The following is a 21,893-nucleotide window of genomic DNA, read 5'->3' on the forward strand; positions in this document are numbered from 1 at the left end:
TATCACTGCAGTTGGGACTGCAGCATGAAATTAAAAGATGCTTGCTCCTTGGAAGAAAAACGTCGACAAACCTAGACAGCATATTAAAAAGTAGAGTCATTACTTTGCTGACAAAGGTCCGTATAGTCAAAGCTATGGTTTTTCCAGTATTCATGTATGGTTGTGAGAATCAGACCATAAAGAAGACTGAGTACCAAAGAATTTATGCTTTCAAATTGTAGTGTTGGAGAAGACTCTTGAAAGTCCCTTGGACTGCAAGGAGATCCAACCAGTCAATCCTTAAGGAAATCAGTCTTGAATATTAATTGGAAAGGCTGATGCTGAAGCTGATGCTCTAACACTTTGGCCACTTGATGCAAAGAACTGACTCATTGGGAAAGACCCTGATGCTGGGAAAGACTGAAGGCGGGAGGAGAAGGGGACGACAGAGGATGAGATGGTTGGATGGCATCACCGACTCATTGGACATAAATTTGAGTGAGCTCCAGGAGATGGTGAAGGACAGGGAGGCCTGGCGTGCTGCAGTCCGAGGGATCACAGAGAGTCGGATGTGACTAAGCGACTGAAACACAACAAAAACGTGGCCAAGACTGCTGGAGAGTTTGCTTTGAAAAAAGGAAGTGGCGTGAGCGTGCTCGCCATTATCAGCAGGGTTCTGCAATTTCCTGGTGTGTCTTAGGGGGCCCCCTGGGGGCTCAGTGGTAAAGAATTCACCTGCCAATTCAGGAGACACAAGGTTGATCCTTGATCTGGGAAGACCCCCTGGAGAAGGAAATGGCAAGCCACTCCAGTATTCTTGCCTGGAGAATCCCATGGACGGAGGGGCCTGGCGGGCTATAGTCCACGGGGTGCAAAGGGTCGGATGTGACTTTGCCCCTAAACAACAAAGAGTGCCTTGGGTTCATGGAACAGAAGCCAGAAAGTAGCATTATTTGTCTAGGGCTGGCATTTAGCCATCCTCTAGGATCTAGAAAATTCTTGAGCACTCTGGCCGTAGAGGCGGAGGGAGAAGGCCGCAGCAACCTTGCTGCCATTTTATGGCGAATGAAGCTGCCGGATGGCCGCCTGACCACTGTTCCCCTGTCTCAGTCCCCCACAGTCGGGTCCGCTTTCCTTCCCCTCCCTTCAGAGTCGTCTTCCTTGGTTAATCTGCTGAACCAACAGTAACTGTGCGCCAGGCTCTGAGGGCAAGAGAGCAGAGGCGTGGACTCGGTTCCTAATCCTGTAGCGTTTACAGTCCAGTGGGAGAGGCACACATGCCCGGAATTACATTACTGAGCCTAGGCTCTAACCGTTTGCCCACAACAGGTCAACATTTGAGACATGAGTTGTTGTAGCAAGGAATAACAACTCTATTAGGAACGCCAGCTAGCCAAGAAGATGGGCTTGTGCCCTAAAGTACCATCTTGCCTGAGTTACAGAATTTAGACTCCTCTTCTACTCTTAGGGGCGGGAGTGAAGTCAAACATGCCCTGGGTTCCCATCAGCCCTGGAGGAGTGTTTGTTTCTTCCTCCCTACAGTCAGGCACAGGTTGGCCTGGTCCGGATGCTCCTGTGAGCCAAACAGAGGTATTTTAGCTTAATGATCATTATGTGGGAAGCAGGGTTTCCAGAGATGGGCCATTGTGTATAATTTAAGCCTATAGGCCACATCCCTGTAGTAATTAACTTGTGTGTGTGAGCATGCGTGTTCAGTCATGTCTGATTCTTTGTGACCCCATGGACTGTAGTCTGCCAGGCTCCTCTGTTCACAGGTTAACTTAGAAGAACGAGGTACTTCCCGAGAATTAATAGGGGAGATGAGACTAAAACTAAGCTCCAAAAAGCAGGTAGACATACTGGGAAGAGAAAGAGCCTTTCCTGGTATAGGCATGTAAATAATGATAATAATAAAGGTTCTTCCCTGTTACAGTTAGGGTAGAGTGTTACAGTGGCAAGGTGTAAAGGTCTGCGGAGAAAGAGAATAAAGAAGTGGAAGGTGTGTGAAGGGGGTCAGGAAGGACTCTCTCTAAGTCGAGAACTGAAGGCTTAGTGAAAGCAGAAGTCTGATGAGTTAGATCCAAACTCAACCAGCAAGGCATTGGTAGCCCTGAAGTTTGAACCTAGGTTTGCCTGACTTTGAGAACCCTTTTCATTAAATTTTAACCAAAAAGGAATTACACTTGCTCTCAAAATGATTACATTTAGCTCTGTTGTCCTCCCGTGAAGTGACTTGGATGAGAATAGGGAGAGAAATCATTTACTTGTTCTGTACCCATTCTGATCCTACACCATGGATTAGCCATGATGTGCGCGCAAGTGCAAAGTGCAGCTGTGGCCGCCGCCCCCAGGGCTGCTGAGAAACGCATTGTCAGCCTGGAGCAGTGGTGATGCAACCCGAGCCCGCAGGCTTTTCAGAGGCGTCTCAATGCCCTCTTTGCTCCAGAGGGTTCCTGGCCTCATTAGAATGCGAGGCATGTGCGTCCTTCTTTATGCTTTCATCCCTAGGCAAACACAAGTCTACTAAAGAGGCAAACAAGTGTGTCCAGGTCATGAGTCCACTCAGGAAGGTGGATATTTTGGGGAGGTTAGGCTGATGCCAGCAGGTGGCCATTGCACTGTGAACTCTGAATGTCATTCAGCTCTGTGAGGTTCAAGGGTAGTACTGCCTGCAGTGCTAATTACTTACTGCAACCCACTGCCAAGGGAGGCTGAGCAAGTTGGAAGGTTAGAATTGGCAGCCATCTTTCTTGAATATTTAGAGTTCTGTCTGTCCGGAAAATGCAGCTGATTTAGATGGAGAAAGTTTAACAGTTTCTGTGCCAGATGTTGTGGAACTTTCAGGAGATGCTGGTGGGGCAATCCCTGTCCTTGAGGAGCTTTCAATTTAGAAGGAAGAATTTCTGACATAGCAAACAACCGAGGAGGCAAGGTGTGGCAAAAAGATCAGGGAATTTGAACTATTCAGACTGGCTTTTCTCCACCATTACCATATAGCCTTGCGTAAATTATTTCATCTTTCTGAGTCTTGCTTTCTTCCTCATAAAAACAGGATGCTACTGATAGCTATTTCACTCAATATGTCAGCAAATTTGGAAAACTCAGCAGTGGCTACACGATTGGAAGAGATCAATTTCATTTGAATCCCAAAGAAGGGCACTGCCAAAGAATGTTCAAACTACTATACAATTTCACTCATTTCATATGCTAGCAAGGTTATACTCAAAATCCTTCAAGCTAGGCTTTAGCAATATGTGAACCAAGAACTTCCAAATGTATAAGCTGAATTTAGAAAAGGCAACGGAACCAGAGATCAAATTGCAAACGTTTGTCTGATCATAGAGAAAGCAAGGGAATTCCAGAAAAACATCTACTTCTGCTTCATTGACTACACTAAAGACTTTGACTGTGTGAATCACAGCAAACTGGAAAATTCTTAAAGAGATGGGAATATCAGATCACCTTACCTGCCTCCTGAGAAATCTGTATGCAGGTCAAGAAGCAACAGTTAGAACTGGACATGGAACAATGGACTGGTTCCAAATTAGGAAAGGAGTACATCAAGGCTGTATATTGTCACCCTGCTTATTTAACTTATGTGCAGAGTACATCATGAGAAATGCTGGGCTGGATGCAGCTGGAATCAAGATTGCCAGGAGAAATATCAACAACCTCAGATATGCAGATGATACCACTCTAATAGCAGAAACAAAGAGGAACCAAAGAGCCTCTTGATGAGGGTAAAAAAGGAGAGTGAAAAAACTGGCTTAAACTCAACATTCAAAAAAGTAAGATCATGGCATCTGGCCCCATCACTTCACGGCAAATAGATGGAGAAAAAGTGGAAACAGTGACAAATTTTATTTTCATGGGCTCTAAAATCACTGTGGACGATGCCTGCAACTATGAAATTAAAAGACACTTGCTCCTTGGAAGGAAAGCTGTGAAAAACCTAGACAGCATATTAAAAGCAGAGCCATCCCTTTGCTGACAAAGGTCCATATAGTCAAAGCTATGGTTTTTCCAGGAGTCATGTATGGATGTGAGAGTTGGACTATAAAGAAAGCTGAGCGCTGAAGAATTGATGCTTTTGAACTGTGGTGTTGGAGAAGACTCTTGAGAGTCCCTTGAACAGCAAGGAGATCCAACCAGTCCATCCTAAAGGAAATCAGTCCTGAATATTCATTGAAAGGACTGACGCTGAAGCTGAAGCTCCAAGACTTTGGCCACCTGATATGAAAAGCCAGTTCATTAGAAAAGACCCTGGTGCTGGAAAAGATTGAAGGCAAGAGAAGAAAGGGGCAACAGAGGATGAGATGGTTGGATGGCGTCACTGACTCAATGGACATGAATTTGAGCAAACTCTGGGAGATGGTGATGGACAGAGAGGCCTGGCGTGCTGCTGTCCGTGGGGTCGCAAAGAGCTGGGCACAACGGGTGAGCAACATGGGCTCCCAGCACACGGGAGCTGTTACTGTGCGAGTGTCAGTACTAGGGACAGACTGTGCGCCAGGCCAGGAGCCACTGCGGAAACACTGCTCTTGCCTCCGACACGCGGTGTCGTTTGCTCTTAGCACTGGCATATCATCGACAGTGTTGTTGCTGCGTGAAACAGCAGGGCCATTGTCCGTAGTGAGGTCACATGAGACCAACTGTAAAAACAGGAGTCTCAGAATTTCTATCAATTCTCAGGAAGAAGGGGAAACAGCTGCAGGAAGGGAGGAAAGCCTGGGAAAAGGAGAAAACAGGGTAAAACATTTTGTCACTCGAGGCCACAAGCTATGTCTCTGACTGAGATTTACCCAGCACCAAACCTAGAAGGCATACAGAAGCAGCTGCTTTGATCAGATAACACAAGGAAAGTACATTAGTAAAATGGTCCCAACCTGTATTTGGTGCCAAAGTGAGGAACTGTACTTTACAAAATCTGTTCTGTTTCTGAACTGTTAAAGGCCCTATGGGATAAAACCCTCAACTGCCCTTCAAGGGTGAGATTAGAGGAATTTCTTTTAAAAGTAATAAAACATAGCATCGTGGACTATAGCAAGAACTGTTTATTAATAGAAGCTGGACTCTGGTTAGGCAGACCTGAGTTTGAATAAACTTGTGTGAACTTGGGCAAAGTACTCAAATTTCTATGGGCCTCTGTCAAGAAGAGAAACCACTATGTACTTTGCAGGGCTGAGAGAACTCACGGAGCTCATTCCTGACAATGTCTGGCACATCCTAGGGGGCTCAGTAGATGGTAGCTGTTGTTCTCAGCAGTGAACGCTAGGCGGATTCTTTTGCTTAATCCCTGCAGTAACCCCATGAGGAAGATACTGGGATTCTCCAATTTTTACGAGGGCTAGAGAGGTTTTCTAACTCAGGCAAGGCCACACAGCTAGCAGGCAGAGTCACCACTCCAAACAAGCCCGAGAGCCCGGGATTTTCATAATGAACAAGTTGTATGACATTGCTCGTAAGAGCAACAGAAGCTTAGTGGGTCAACAAAAGGCCCAGAACTTTCGAGTTCTCTTGCATAATACTCCAGTGGCAAGCCGAGGTTATTGCACTCCAACTTTGCAGTGGCTCTCTGTTTACACAGGGTTGTAAGAGACTTCCCAGTCTTACACTGGGAGAGGCAATATGAGATCAGCCTGTCTATGGCTATCTTCTGGCTCCGTCGGAAGTAGATTACTTCATCTATCACTTAGTCCAACAAATGATTTTGTGAAAGGTATTCTCCTTATCTTAGCCTAGCCCTGACCATGTTCCCTTTAATTGTGTGCCTACATGCGTGCTCAGTCCTGTCCCGCCAGGCCCCTCTGTCCTTGGGATTTCCCAGGCAAGAACACTGGAGTGGGTTGCCATTTCCTTCTCCAGGGGACCTTCTTCATCCAGGAGTTGAACCTGGGTCTCCTGCATTGGCAGGCAGGGTCTTTACCACTGAGCCAGCTGGGAAGCCCTTTAATTGGTATAAATTAAATTGCACATGCCATAGGTATTATATATTTATCTACACCTATCTATATCTGTATGTGTATTTCTTTCAGGAGATGAAATAATAAGAACAAAGTATTTAGGATCCTTACCATTCCTTTGGATTTATTCAGGAAAAATAAAACCAAGTTTAGTTATTTAATTGAGTAAGCTCTTTGCTGGTCATTTCATGCAGAGAGAACTCAGCTCCCTAAGAGTTTGAAGAAGAGAGAAACATGTTGGATGGCTGGGAAGTTTGTTTTATTATGAGATAAAACATGCTTCTCTGTATGTTCCAATTTTGCTCAGGGAAGTGCAATGCCCTTCAGATACCTGCGAAGGATAATCACACCCACCTTCTCCCATCATCCATGTAAAGCAACAGGGTGCTCAGTCACAGGCTCCTTGACCACGTGCTGGAAGGGAACCCGTTAAATCGCCCTCGTCTAAATATTAGGCGGAGTGAGCCTTTTGAAACAGACCCGGAATCCTGGCACTACCTGACTCCCGTAGCTGCAGCGGCTTCGCTTCCCACCCGCGGGAAGCACAGCGGCCCCCCTGCCCGCGTGGTCCTCCCTGACCCAGCGCTCGGAGGCCCTCTCTGGGGTCGTCCGCAGGTGCCCCTCGGCTCGCAGCCACTCCAGCCGCACTGCCTCTTCTGGGCCCGCGGACTGTCCCCGCCCCAGGGCCTTCCCACTGCTGTTTCTCCCAAGAGACGCCCGGCTCTGCCGTCTGTCCATGCAGACTTTTGTCCGGAGGCCTCTCTCCGGGGACACTTTCGTTCCCGTCCAGCTGAAAGCAGCTCCTCCCGTTCCGCGCTGGGCTCTGCTCTGCCCCGTCTCCTTTATCGTGAATCCCTTACCTGGCGTTATATTGCTAGTTCTCTCCCTCTCGAATGTGAGACCCACGAGGCAGAGGACTGGGTTTTTGTTTTCTTCCCCCACTTTGTTTGTTTGTTTATTCATTCATTTGGCTACACCAGGCCTTAGTTGTGGCATGCGGGGTTTTTTTTATATATTAATTTTATTTGTTTGTTCTTGGCTGTGTTGGGTGTCCGTTGCCGCACAGGCTTTTCTCTGGTTGGCGTGCGCGGGCTTCTCACGCGCTGGCTTCTCTGTCGGGGGCCTGGCTCTGGAGCGCGGGCTCTCCTAGCTGGGCCACGGCTCAGTACTCGTGGCCACGGACTTAGTTGCTCCGCGGACGTGGGGGTCTTCCTGGATCGAGGGTCGGACCCGCGTCTGCTGCAATGGCAGGCGGATTCTTCACCTCTGAGCCACCAGGGAAGCCCCGAGGATCTGTTTTATTCACTTTGCATTTCTGGTGCCAGATACATACTAAGTGCTTAATAAAAGTTTGTTAATAAACGGACAGATGAACGAATGAGTAAATGCACTGGGAGACAGGGCCGCGCCATCACCTCGGTCACGCGTCTCCCCGCGCTGTTTGCAGCGACTTAGATGAGACTTCCCGAAGGAAAATGGTCCTCATGGCTTCCAAGCGACGCAGAGAAGCTGACCCTTTCTCCTCAGGATCTGAGCTAGTTGCTTATTAGAGGAGCCTTAGGCAAAATGGGTTTCCCTGGTGGCTCAGCTGGTAAAGAATCAGCCGGCAATGTGGGAGATGTGGGTTCGATCCCTGGGTTAGGAAGATACCCTGGAGAAGGGAAAGGCCACCCACTCCAGGATTGTGGCCTGGAGAATTCCATGTATATTCTATGGGGTCACAAACAGTCCTACACGACTGAGGGACTCTCACTTTCACTTTCAAAGTAAAATGAGGTTATTTAGAGTTGTGGTCAAGCAGAGGCTCTTGCCTGGAGAATCCCAGGGATGGGGGAGCCTGGTGGGCTTCCGTCTGTGGGGTCACACAGAGTCGGACACGACTGAAGTGACTTAGCAGCAGCAGCAGCAGGGGCTCCTATAGAACTTGCAGATAACAAAAACTCCTGGGTTTGGGGGAGTTTTTTTGTAAGACCCAATTTCCTTTTTTAAAAATACTCAATTTTCTTTATTTATTAAAACATTTTGTCTGCGTGGCATTCAGGATCTTAGTTCTAGAGCCAAGGATCTAACCCACACCTCCTCCATTGGAAGTCTTAACCACTGGACTACCAGGGAAGTACCCCAGTTTTCTTTTAATGAGAAGTGTTTTCAATTCTGGTCTCTCCTAGTATGAAGTTATATAACCAAATTTTGTATTCTGTTGTATTCAATATCGTATTCAGTGTATGAAGAATGTTATCCCAGACAGATCTAGCTTTTTTTTTTTAATCTCTTGACTTCAACCTGTCAAGATATTTTTGAATTTTGTTCAGTCTAGGTCCATAGTGTGTGGTAGCTAGCTGTCACTGAATTATTGCATTCAAGAATATACACCATATCCCATGATTTAGGAATCAAGAAGCTATCATCTCTGTCACCCCCATAGAGGGCCTAGGAATCTGGAGAATGGACAGTGAAATGATGTTTATGAAAACCTTCCGTTTCCACAGTCTTGTTTGCCCAGAGTTACAGCTAGGAGGGGTTGGAAGAGAGATCCTGTCTTACTTCTGCTGTCCAAACCTCATGTGCATAAAGACAATCTCAGTAGCATAATTGGCAGAGATCTATAAACTGTGTCTATAACAAAAAGTCTGCAAGACAGGAGGACTCCCTGGAAGTGGTGTGGAGTAGAGATTGAAGGAGCCAGTTCTCAGCGTGTTCCACACATAACCTTTGGGAACCTCTGCAAGTAGAGCTCACAGGAGTGTGTTTAGCAACAGCTGACTTCCGTTTCTTCCAGTTAAAACATGCTTTTCTGTTTCAGTATCCCTGATACATAGTTCTTGGCACATTGCCTGGTGGCTCAGCAGTGAAGAGCCTGCCTGCCAGTACGGGAGACACGGGTTCAATCCCCTGGAGAAGGAAATGTCAGCCCCCTCCAGTGTTCTTGCCTGGAGAATCCCATGGACAGAGGAGCCTGGCGGGCCACAGCCCACGGGGTCACAGAGTTGGACAGGACTGAGCGAGTAAACAGCGACAGCTTTGCTAAGCATCAGCTCATATCACAGTGAGTGCTTGCTCCATCTGAGCCGAATCAGCACGATAGGAGTTTGCAAAACTCTTCCATTCGGACAGTTGGAGCTGTTGTCTGACAGTGACCTCCATTCTCTCTGGTATCTTAGGAACTTTGAAATGACACGCTCTGATGCCCACAGCTTTGCTCACCTCCTCATTACCAACTGATTCTTTTTTTGGGTCAGAGCAAGGTCAGTCTAGAATAGACGTTAATCTGTGGCTTTTGATATGTTCTGAAATAGGAAACATTTTCAAGATTTATCAAACGTTTATCAGATCCTCGGCTTTTAATAGCCTTATGTTTCTTCTAGAAAATAGTTGAAATTCCCATTCCTTTAAAATCTTGCCAGTTTTGTAATCTTCATTGGGAAATCATGGAGAAAAGAGGACTCTTCTGCTTAAAACGCATTTGAACTCAGGCAAGTTGCCCAATTTAAGTTTACTTTCTCATATATTGACAGTGGTAATACTCTGAAGGGCTTTATGAAGGTTACATAAGGCAATGTATGTAAATGTCTTTACTTATGTGGCCTGGCAGAGGGCAGGCACTTATTAAATACTAGTACCATTTGTGGAATGTCTTCTCCACGCCAGATATGATGCCACTCATGCAGACTTGCTTTTCCCGTTTCCTTCTCCCAGTCCTGAACTGCCCTGATCTCCCAACCAAGCCGTCCAGACTTTAGCTCTTGTGACCTTGACTAGGAGAAACCTTTCTGTTTTGTTAATTGTAAAGTGGGGAGAGTGAGTGAGCCTTAATTCTTCTGACTTAGAATTCTTCACTTTTCTAACATTTTCTTTAAAAGAGAAGTGCTCTTCAAATGCACGACATTGTTCTTTTTTCTTTTTTAAATGAAGTACAGTCAACATACCCCATTATAGTCTTTTCAGGTGTGTAATATAATGATTCAGTACTTGTATATATTGATCAATAATCACCACAGTGGCTCTAGTTGAGATCTGTCACCACACAGAACCAGACATCTTTCTTCTCATAAAGAAAGCTTTTAAGGTCTGCTACCTTAGCAGCTTTCAAATAGGCAATGCAGTGTTATTATCTGCAGTCACCGTGCTCTATGCGACACCCCGGTGACTTTCTGCACAACTGGAAGCTTGTGCTCTCTGACCCCTTCCCTGGCTCTGCGCCCCCTGCTTCTGGACCATCAGTCTGGTCTCGGAGTCTCTGCCCTCTGTCTGTCTGTTCTCGAGCTCGCTTCTGTCGGTGAGACCCAATAGTATTTGTCTTTCTCGGTCTGACTTCATGTCACTTAGCATCATGCCCTCAAGGTCCATCCATGCTGTTCCAAGTCCTCGTTCTTAAATTCCCCCCACAGGCCTGCAGACTCTGGTTACAGTTTGTTGCCATTAAGACTCAACCCCCTTGAGATCTGTAGGCGAAGTGATGGCTACAGGGCCCTAGTTGTCTTCTTAGGCCACTTTATTTGAAAGTCAAATGAAGCAAAAACTGACAAAGCAGAAGGGCAGAGAACCTGCGGTGCTCTGAAAGAGTCCTGGGAACTCCTCCTATTTTTAGAAAAGTAGAGGGCTTCATCACATCGAGGCTGGTTAAAATAGGTCCACACCGCAGTGCCAACGCTTCAGTTTTCCTGTTAATTATCAGGTTTGGAGGGTAACTGAGGTGACTCTGAAGATGCTCTTGAAGGCATTGACCCAAGCTGCAGATCAGGATTAATGTTCCTTTACTGCAGGCCCAGATGCTTTGAAATTTGCTTCACTGTGGAAATAATCTCACTAGCGTGCTTGCTCTTTCTTTTTAAACAGCATTTTTAGAGATATAAACCAGAAAATGCATCCTTTTAGACTGAACATTTCACTGGTTTCTAATCATTCACAGAGCTGTGCAAACACTACCCTGATCTAACTTTAGAGCCTCTCTGTCACCCCAGAAGAAAACTTCATCTCCAGAAGCAGCCGCTTCCACATCACCTGACCAGCACTGATCTGCCTTCTTTCTGTGTGGCTCTGACTACTCTCAGTAGTTCATGTAGGTGGGGCCTTTATATCTGACTGTTTTCACTCAGCGTGATGGTTCCAAGGTTCATCCCTGTTTTAGCATGTGTCAGGACTTCATTCCATTTCATGGTTGAGTAACATTTAATTGCATGAATAGACTAAATTTTGTTTATTCACTCATCAGTTGAGAATTCTGCTGTGGACATTTGTGGACAGGATTATGTGTGGACACGCGTTTTCAGTTCTCCTGGGTATGTATCTAGGAGGGGAATTGCTGGGTCATGTGGTAACACTATGTTTAACACTTGGGACCTGCCAAATAGTGTTCTAAAGGGGCTGCACCCATTTTATAATCTTATCAATAAAGTATGAGGGTTCCAATCTTTCCACATCCCTCCTGATGCTTCTTATTTTTTGTCTTTAATTTTAGCCATCCTGTGTGCTGTGCTCTGCTTAGTCGCTCCATCATGTCTGACTCTTTACGACCCCATGGACTGGTTCTGTAGCCCGCCAGGCTTGTCTGTCCATGGGGATTCTCCAGTCAGGAATACTGGACTGGGTTGCCATGCCCTTCTCCAGGGGACCTTCCCAACCCAGGCCTCCCACATTGCAGGTGGATTCTTTACCATCTGAGCCGCCAGGGAAGCCGTTAGCCATCCCAGTGGGTGTGAAATAGTACCTATGTCACTGTAGTTTTGATTTGCATTTCCCAAATGAATAACAATAGTCAGCATCTTTTCATGTACTTATTGACCATTTATATATTTTCTTTCTAGAAATGTCTTTCCGACTCCTCTGAACATTTAAAAGATTGGTCTAAGTGTCTTCTTTTGCCACTTGCAGGAGTTCTTTATATATTTGGATACTAGACTCTTCTCAGATATATAATTTGCAGCTTTTTTCCATCTTTTCATTTTCTTGCCATCTTGACAATAATATTTTCCAACCCATTAGCATGATTGTCTTCCCATTTATTTAGCTCTTCTATAATATATTTCAATTATACTGTCAGTTTTCAGTGTACAAGTTTCACACTTCCTTTGTTAAATTAATTATTAAGTATTTTAGACTCTTTGAAACTGTTATAAATGCAATTGCTTTCTTAGTTCCATTTTAGACTGTCCATTGTGCATGTACAAAAATACCGCTGATTTTTTTTCTTGCCATATTCCTCAATTCATTGATTGTTGTTGTAGTTCTAACATTTTAAAAACAGATTACTTTGGATTTTCTATATAAAAGTTCACACCGTTTGTGAATAGAGGTAGTTTTACTTGTTCCTTTCCAATTCAAATGTCTTTTATTTTTTTTTCTTGCCTAATTGCTTCAGCTGGAAGTGCAGTGCTGAGCAAAACTGGTGGGAGAAGGCAGCCTTGTGTAGCCCCTGATCTTAGGAGGAAAGAGTTCCGTCTTTCACTATTCGGTGTGATGTTAGCTGTGAGTTTTTCGAAGAAATCTAGTATCAGGCAGAAGAAGTTTCTTTCTATTCCTAGTTTGCTGAATGTCACTATTTGTTGTCTGATTTAAGGGGATTCACAGAAATAGCAGTTCTGCTTCCTCCCCAGGAGGGTCCCACTGTGCTCCGAGCATGTGATTGTGCCCTTCCAGTAGCAAGTATAAACTTTCTTTTAGGTTTGAGTTCAACAGCTTTCTTGAGTGGAAGCTCAAATTCTTGGGACTTTCCAATTCAAATAGAAGGTCATTATTGTCACAATTGAAGCCTGTGTCTCCGGAGCCCTCTCCAGAGTCGCTGCACCCTTTGCCAAATGCGTGCAGCCCATTTTCTCTCAAGGCTGGAGAGAATGTGAAGAAAGTGGTTCATAACATTTCCAGCTGAAACCTACACATCATCTCTCTACAAGTAAAGCGAATTCTCCTAGAACCTTAGTCACTACTAAGCACCTGTTAAGTGCCCAGCACTTTGCTGCCTACTGAGATCATGGGAGTAGATGATGTTTATCCTGCTATATTTAATAAAGTTTTAGTATTTGTATATCTCCTGTGTTCAACTACTGAACTACGTGTTTTCACATGCGTTTTATGGTTTGATCTTTGTACCAGTCTTGTGTGATAAGAACTATTCTTATTTTTGTTATGAGAATTCTGAATTTCAGAGTGGTTAAGCAAGGTCTCATGCTTGAAAGTCGCAGACCTAGGTTGGCTGGACTCCAGAATCCAGACTTGCAGTCTCTATACCAGGTTGTGGCTGTCCCCTGCTCTCTGGGAGTTTCTGTTCTTATTGCTGAGGCAGGAGATACTGAAGTGAGACAGGCAGCACCAAAGGGGCAAGCAATGACTGTCCTGGGTGGAATCGGAGCTTCCTGAGGGTAGTGCCACGGGCGCTGCAGTTGGGAGGGGCTTCCGGTGAGGGTGCTGGGCCGTGGAGAAGGCCACGGCTTGACGAAGGCTTGAGTGACCACAGTGGGACAGGGGCAGGCCTGAGAATCAGCGTGAGGGGAACCTGGAGACGAGCTGAACTTGCTGGGTCCCGAGTCTTACTGTCATCAGTGAAAGATCCGGTCTGGGGGTAATTCGGGTCATATTTTGGGATGTGTATAGGTATATGAATGGGCTTCCCTGATGACTCAGACAGTAAAGAATCCACCTGCAGTGCAGGAGACCTGGGTTCAATCCCTGGAGAAGATCCTCTGGAGGAGGGCATGGCAACCCACTCCAGTATTTTTGCCTGGAGAATCCCATGGACAGAGGAGCCTGGCGGGCTACAGTCCATGGGGTCACAAAGAGTTGGACACGACTGAGCGCACACATGTAGGTATATGAATACTACAACAAAGGGTGGGGTTTAGGAAAGTATTTAATAGTGGAATTGGCTTAGTTATTGATGGGTTTCTTTCATTTGTCTCCATAAACTGCACTCCTTGAACTGTGTCCCATGTTTCTGAGAAAGCACCATAGGCAGAAGGGAGGGGGCTGCTTAGATGGGATCTTGGCTTCCCAGTCCCACTAGAACAGCTCCAAATTTAGATGTTGGTATTCATTTTGAGATTTTATTTGAAAGTAAGATATTGATGCTTAAAAAAAGGGTTTCAAACCACCGAGTTAGCCCAATAATCCTTCTTTACAGATGAATAAACACGGGCTTACAGGGACACAGCTAGTTAGGAAGAGAAGAAGAATCCAAGCTCAAGTCCTGATTTCTTTATGCCAAGCCCTTCACTGGACATGTATTGTCTGTCTGTTGCATCCCAGGAAAGATGCAAGGCTCTGTGGAGTGCAGGGTGAATGGTCGGTGTATTTGAAGAGACCCTGAAGGATGGAGATGCCTAAAAAGAGATTACAGATGCAATGGGAGAGCCCTCGCTGTGTGTGGGAAGGGCAGAAGTCACGGGGGCTTCACAGAAGAGTGGCACCTGAACCCAGTCCTCACCACAGTACTGGAGTCGGCCAGGGAGATTAGGTGGAGGAGCACGTTCTAGGCCAAAGCAACAAGGTGTATCAAAGGACGAAGGTGTGAGAGAGCACAGCTTCATCAGGGAGGAGCAAATCGTTCCCTAATTAAGAGAACTCACCCTTTATTAGGCGCCCCTCTGAGCCAGGCATTGTATCGGCAGTTTTCATGGACTATTTCATGTAAGGCTCTTAAGAGTCCTGTGAGCTGGAAACAGATGAGAAAACTGAATCTTAGAATGGAGAAGTAATTCGCCGAAGGGTCGAGTGAGGTCTGACTGTTAAACAGTGGTAGAGCCAGCATCAGAGTTTGGGGAGCTTAATTTTGGATTTGGAGCCCTGTGTGCCTCGCTAAGCAGTTTGGATTTTATCCTCTAGGTCAGTGGGTCTCAAATTTGTAGCAGAATAACCTGATGGGCTTGTTAAAGACTCTGGGCTCTACCTTCGAGTTTCTGAGACCCAAGAATTTGCATTTCTAGCAAGTTTCCAAGTGATTCTGACCCTTCTGGGGATTACATTTCGACTGGAAGTTTTTCAGTTTAGGGGGGAAATCATCTCATTTGCCTATATTTTATGCAGAGCTCTCTGGGTAAGAAATAGAAAATGAATTACAGATTGGATAAGAGGTGCCTCAGTGGAATGGTGTTTGAAGCAGGCAGAGAGTGCAAACGGGAAGAACAGTTTTTGCTTCTCTTATGTTTTTGTTCTTAGCATTTAATCATTATCTGATCACTCCAACATTTGCATATCTGATCTGATTCTGCTCCTTGCTTTGTCTCTTATACTAGAATAGCTATTTCTAACGTGTGTTCTGAAGATGAATACATGAATCTAAAAGTATTCATACAGGAAGGTAATTTAGGTATTCATGGCACTCAGCAGTCTCTGATAAAAGATGGTAATAATTCTGATTAATGACTAGGATCTGCAGACATGGTGTCTGATTCGAAGTAAGAGATAAAAGGACTGTGACAGAACAAACGTGGTTTTAAGGTCTTCCTGAAAGGAGGCTGGAGAGGGGGCTGGTTGTTGCAGTGGCTGTTATTTGGCTGTGTTGACTTGAGGCCTCATGAGGCCTGGTGGAGAGACGTCACACTGTGGTGGAGAGGACCGGCCTGGCTCAGGAGGCCCAGTTTCCAGACTGGGCCCAGCCCTTTATTCCCCACCGTGGGCTGTTCTCTGCTGTCTGAGCCTCCATTTCATCTATTGTGTTGGCCAAAAATTCTTTAAGGTGTTTTTGGTCAACCGAATACAAGCGGAGTTGACGACGGCTTCTCAGCCTGCTTATGTGAGACCGGAGGATAAAGGATGAGCGTTCTCAACCTTGTGTCGACACTGTTAGTTAAATAATTTTCTCCAGTCATATAGCCACCCATCCGTGCTCAGATGTTCACAGTCCACTTGACTCAAACGACTTCCATTTGCCTGGATTTTTACATGCACATTTCAGAGTAGCAAAAAAAAAAAGACTTAAATTGAGTTTGAGTTTTACAATGTTTTATTATAAGCTATAGTTAGGAACAAAGCTGAGCTATTTCCTGGGGGTAAATCTTCTTAAACCTCAATTATGAATAAATGTATTTTCAAGTGTTTCAAGTCTACTGTAACTTTAAATCAACTGCCTCAAAAGATTTTTAAAACTACTGACACATGTTTTAAAGCTATTAGCGAGATCCCTTATTTTAACCGTTTAATTCTAGAGTGTTAGCAAATGGATGCATATTGCCGCATCTTTCTTATAATCCAATGAAAACCTACGAAGTGGCCTTACTGGCCATCATGACCATTAGCTATTCATTCACTCACGAGTCACTTTAACACCTTCCTGCCCCTCAACCTCCATGCTCGGTGCATGAAAAAGTCCTTTTCCCAGCTCGCCCAGTTTTCTGCCTCTCCACCAGCACCATCGTTTTCCTGATGCCATATCTCACTCACTGGCTTTTGTCTGGATTACCTCCTTCATTTCCAAACTAATCTACTGTATCCATTTTGACTCCCTCCAACTCAAACCCACACTGTACGGAGGCTTCATATCTCATTAAGCTTCCACTGATTTAAGCCCTTTAAAGGCCTTCCAGAGCTTTTAGGATCAAGATGATACCACCCTACATGACTGACGAGGCCCCACGTGGACTGACTTCTGCTAGCCTCTCCTGCCTCACTTCACTTCAGGCTCCCTTTCATCTCCCTGCACGGGTCGAATGGGCTGCCTTTGGCGGGATGTGTGGTGCCTCCAGTCTGCATAGAGCCGTTGCTTATCCTGTTTGCTCTGCCTGGGAGCCTTTCCACCTCTCGTCCCTTGTTACTCCCCTCTACCCTCATGTCACAGCTCAGCCGACACTTCACAAAGTCTTCTGCGACCCTCTTGACCACATCAAGCCTGAATCATGTGTTCTCATAGCATCATTGACCCCTGTACATCTACGCCTGCCACAGCTGCAATTTTCTGTTTATTTCTATGTCTATGTGAATTATATGAAGGCCAAGGGACTATGTTCAGTTTGGCTCCTTGTATGGAACTAGTGCCCAGAAGAGTGCTTGGCACACTGTAGGAGCTAATGAACATCTGTGCCATGAATGCATGTTCTTAGAGAGTGTTCCGGTACAGGCGCTTATGCTTAGATCCCATTGAGAGTACATGTAATGCATAGATGTTTATAATATAAATGGAAGTCATTTAAAGAGGTGACAGTGTTGATTTCAGCTTTCAACTGTGGAATAACTAATAACGCAAGTCCTGTTGGCATTTGAATAGCCGTATGCCACTTCTCACTGGCGAACCCCCCAGGGAGCATAGATTACTCGTAAAACTTTGCCCCTGTGGTTTAAACTCTTAAGTGGAGTCCACTTTATACCTAGGCAGTGCTGGATTGTGAGAGCAATTGAGCCTGCTTGTTTTTGTATTAGCTGTCCTAATTTTTTGCTCCATTTAGATTGGCAAATCCCTTCTGCAGAGACTGTTGTCCAGTGTTTGTTCTGAATTTTCTAATAGTTCTCAGCCACAGCAGAAATGAAAAGTAAGACTTAACTGAAAGAGTTTTAAAATAGGATAGGAAGAATGCATGTGGGTGCTGTTTCCTTAGTTTCCTGGTGTTTGTGCTGCAGTGGCTGCTCAAGTGTTACCCCTGAAAATCAGGTGGTCAGGGACTGTCTGGTAGTCTTAGAAGTACTGTGGGAGTAGAGTCAAGTCAAGGCACCATAATTGAGGTTAATTCTGCACAATGAGAAGCTGGATATTGATAAAGTTTGAATCCGTTCATGAATGCTTTGTAATTACGGTAGGAGGCAAGAATGACAACCCTCAATTACAGATTTTTTCAAATCTCACTGTTGACCTCAAACCCTTTTACCTTAATCAGGGCTTGGAAACAAGGACTCACAGTCCATCATGAAAAGATGGACTGTGCATTTGTATAAATGCAACTACTGTATCACAATTAAGCAATACACACCCTGGCTGCTTGGTACCACTAGCAAAGTAAATAAAAGACTGTTTCACTGCTTACACTTTGGAGATGGAAGAACAGTGGAAGAACCACCATGGTTTGCCATTAAGGGATATAAACTTTAATGTCTAGTTAGTAGTGGATGCTGTTAGTGATATATTAAAATTACATTATGATTTAGGCCAGGCGAGTCAACATTCAGGACGTAAGCTAATTGATTCAGAGTAATTTATTCTTATGCTCTTTTCTTGCATCATTTGTGTCAGAACGTGGCCCTTGCATTGCTTGCATCAGAAGAGCCTGTTGTGTTAGCTCCTGCCTGGCCCTAAACTTTCCCTTTCTTCTCTTCACCTCCTGGAGCTTGTGGTTCTGAATCTTGGGGTTTAGACCATAAGCATCAACATTTTAAACAAGTTTCCAGGGTCATTCTTATGCCCAGTAAAGCTTGAGAATCACAGAACGATTTTTCAGGCCTGAGACTGTTGTTAAGATTTGTTTGGGTTTTCTTCTGCCAGGGGGCAGTGTTCTCTGAAATATGGCTGGATTAATAAACCAAGCTGAAAGTTAATTTTAGTCTTTCTCATACACTTTCTTATTTACTGACCCAACCACGAGTGACCTTATACCCAAATCTTAAATACCAGCATAGGTGAACTTTCTTGATTTAGTTCTGTTGTAAAAGGTTTTGGACTCTATTTCAGTTATCTTAGTTGAATTTCTAGACATGCAGTTCGCATTATCAGGTTTTTCAGTTTTCTCAGTTTTAGATAATGAGGGCTGATTTTGTTTTACAGTTGATTAGATGCCTGAGGTAGGGACTTGGGTCACCCCCCGACAGTTAATTCGTAATGGTGTCTTTCAGTTAAGGTCTTTGAGTGAAACTCTGTGTAACGATGGTTAGGGGGCGTGTGTGTGTGTGTGTGTGTGTGTGTGTTCTCTGTGCACAATAAACAGTAGGAGAAAAAGTTCTTTGGCCGAATGGTTATCAGAAATAGGGGTTGAGTTCAGTCCTCTTAGATAATTGGTAACAAGTGCTGTACAGAAGCCAATTATGGATCAAGCTGGGCTTCCCTGGTGGCTCAGACAGTAAGGAATCTGCCTGCAATCTGGAAGACTCAGGTTCGATCCCTGGCTTGGGAAGATCCCCTGGAGAAGGGCATGGCAACCCACTCCAGTATTCTTGCCTGGAGAATCCCATGGACAGAAGAGCCTGGTGGGTTACAGTCCATGCGGTCTCAAAAAGGCGGACCCGACTAAGCAACTAACACACACATTTCATTTCTCTGGCTATTACTCTTAAGATTTTTTTCCCCTTGCACAGCTACTCTGCATGTCCAAAAAGTGAATGGATAATGTTCAGTTTCTGAGTCTAATCATTTTTCAAGGGGAGTGTTCATTGTCCTCAAGCTGGATTTCTGCCATCAAATATCCAACAGATTCTACAGCTGTTGGACTCCAGTGAGGGCTGGCGAGGCTGGTGAGGAGGTTGAAGCCGTTTTCCTTTGGAACATTTGGGCCACTGTGGCATACAGTGCAGTCACGGGATTGCCTTGATATTTCCCTTTCAGCTTGATAGTTTTCCTCTGTATGAGCCTGCATCTTGAAGCTGAACATAAAGAGCAGAAAAATCTTACGTGGGGTTAACATCTTTCATAAGCCTTGCTAAACACCCGACCCCAAATCATTTCAGTATGGCATGCAGACTGAAGCAAGAGACTTCTATAGAGAGATCCATCGGCCTGCCATCTCTGTAAGAGTGCAAAATGAAAAGACTTCGAGAGAGGCAGCTGAAGTTTGGCACTGTGTTTTCTTTTTTACAATTAGCTGTTACTAAATTCTGGGATATCTAATGAAACCCAGACCTACTGTGCAGCCCACCGTAAACAAGCTCTGGCTTTTGTGCTGTCGGGTTTTATTTGAGCAGAGCCGCTGCTTCCTCAGGCGTTTGTTGCATAGTAAGCGCCCCATTTGTTTACGCACACACAAACGCTCTGCACAAGAACCGCGGTCACCGGGTCTGGCCAGAGAGAAACCAGAGATAAGCTTTCCTCCCCCGTTTGAATCCTACAAGTGTACAGTATTTAAAGAACTTTCAGCTTTTGAGGGCTTGATTTCTTTTAAAAGTCTCCTGGTGTCTAGCTAGCTCAGTAAAAAGACTTTAAGCCTCACAATAGCATCAAAGGCACAGTGTTTGGTAGCTAGATGATAATTTATCTGGGGAAAAGCCTAAGGAAACAGTTCTGTAGAGCTGAATTCTTGCTGCCACCGAGATGTCCTTTCTCAGTTCAGTCATTAATAAAGCTTCCCCCTCCCACCCGTGCTGCTCCCCAGTCCCTCCGAAACAAAACAAAAATCCCAAACCCAAAGCTGACGGTTTTTTCAGGAGGAAGCAGGCAGACCTGAAGTCATTTTGTGCCTCCTCACAAGGCAGGAGAGTCTGTGCGGCTTCACTGGCATTCCCAGGATTTTGATAAATGTTACTTCTCTCAACTCTTAACAACAACATGGGGAAGCGGAATGCTATCTCTTGTGTTTCGTTACAATCCTGGGAGGTTTCATCGTGAGAAATGTTTGAGGAGCCGGGAGTCACTGAGATGCGGCAGAAGGGACAGGGTCATTTACACTGCCAGAAAATAAAGAAATTGGCCAGACACAGGGTTAGTAGGTTTAGAGATTATAGAACTTTCCTTGTTTTTTAAAAACATGAGGTTGTGAGGTTGACTGCGTTGAATAACTACATTGTTAAACCTTAGAAGCTTAAAGCCAGTCGAAACCCTTTCGTGGCTCTGCTTCATTTTTATCGGATGAAATGCATTTGGTTTCTTTTTTTAAAAAACCATGTTTTCAGGAGGGAAGGAAAGGAACATGCAGGATTATTGGCTACAGCGACATAAGAAGCCCTTATGTTACCAGAGGAGACCACATGAAAGTATCTGTGTGTCAGGGGAGGGACCCATCGGGGGTGGAGAGACGGAGAGTGATGTTTCAAGCTCCTTAGGCTCAGAGCTGCGATTTGCGAACAAACTGTGATGAAATCGAGCTTTGGACAAATCAGAGGAGCCTGTCAACCTCCCAGGTGGGATTACTTGTAGTTAATAGACTGGACTCAGAGCCCCAAAAAGCAGCGCATTCAGTGTAGTCAAACAGAACACACTGCCACAGGCTTTCCAAGAACCCCTTGCCATGGCCAGGAGAAGCTCATGCCAGCTCCATCAGGTAGGAGAAGGAGAAAATGACAGGGGAGAGTTGCTTCCTGATTCTGAATTTTCTTTTTGCTTTTAAAATGAAGACAGCACAGCAGGGTGCATTTGGGAAGCTGCAGGGTTGGATGGTGATGTTGAAGTCATTTGCACTGCCTTCGTGGAATCTGATTTAGGCTTGTCTGGCTGCACTGACAATTTGATCTCTTTCTTCTCTTAGGTAATATCTCTGTTCACTTTTGCTGTTGGTGTCAATATCTGCTTAGGATTCACAGCAAGTCGAGTTAAGAGGGCAGAAGGATGGGATGAAGGCCCTCCTACAGGTATGTGTAGCAGCTGTGCCCATTTTCAGTCCTTTTAAAATATTAAAAGTGATCACTGTCCACTCGTTAAGAAATGCACCTTTAATCTTGCAGTGTAACTAATTCATGCTGTCTCTGGAATAAAATCAGCTCTCTGTACAGTTTAGATGGGGGAACGTGGTTTAGTAAGAGAACGTTTTATGAACTCTTCCTGCTACTTCACTGTTTAAATCTCTGTCCTCTGAATTTATAAATGGTAAGATAAATTAAAGCTCTTGTCAACAGACAAGGCTGAAAAGAAGTGGAGAGAACAGGTGCTGACTTGATAGTAAAGATATTGTGAGTGTAATTTGTTGTCATATGATAGGAGATCTAGTATTTGTGTCCAGAAAGTTCTGACCTTGAGAAAAAGAGTGATGGAAGTAAAAAGAAAAAAAGACAAGGAATTGTTTTTATGAAAGTTCAGGACTATGAGATGAAGGTTTAACCTAAAACAGGAAAAATATGAGAGGAGGTGCTTAGAAGAGCTTGTGAGATTGACTTCTCCCTGATTTTTCTTTTGGCCCA

The 21,893-nt window shown here is 44.8% G+C and overlaps 1 protein-coding gene across 9 annotated transcripts in view; it reads left to right on the forward strand.

The window, feature by feature from the left end:
• ENPP2 (ectonucleotide pyrophosphatase/phosphodiesterase 2) overlaps window positions 1-21,893 on the forward strand; it is a 127,918-nt gene that overhangs the window by 16,415 nt on the left and 89,610 nt on the right. For 5 of the 9 annotated variants that reach the window (XM_055431662.2, XM_055431666.2, XM_055431669.2 and 2 more), the window contains exon 2: window positions 21,245-21,347. In XM_055431662.2, the coding sequence (XP_055287637.1) occupies window positions 21,245-21,347 (103 nt within the window). Of the gene's footprint in view, window positions 1-20,905; window positions 21,041-21,244; window positions 21,348-21,893 lie in introns of those variants that run through there. The other 4 variants (XM_055431663.2, XM_055431667.2, XM_055431670.2 and 1 more) reach the window with 1 other exon arrangement.

This window comes from Moschus berezovskii, chromosome 16, assembly GCF_049115385.1.
Source record: "Moschus berezovskii isolate FMDL1 chromosome 16, NW_MosBer_1.0, whole genome shotgun sequence".
Lineage (NCBI taxonomy): Eukaryota > Metazoa > Chordata > Mammalia > Artiodactyla > Moschidae > Moschus > Moschus berezovskii.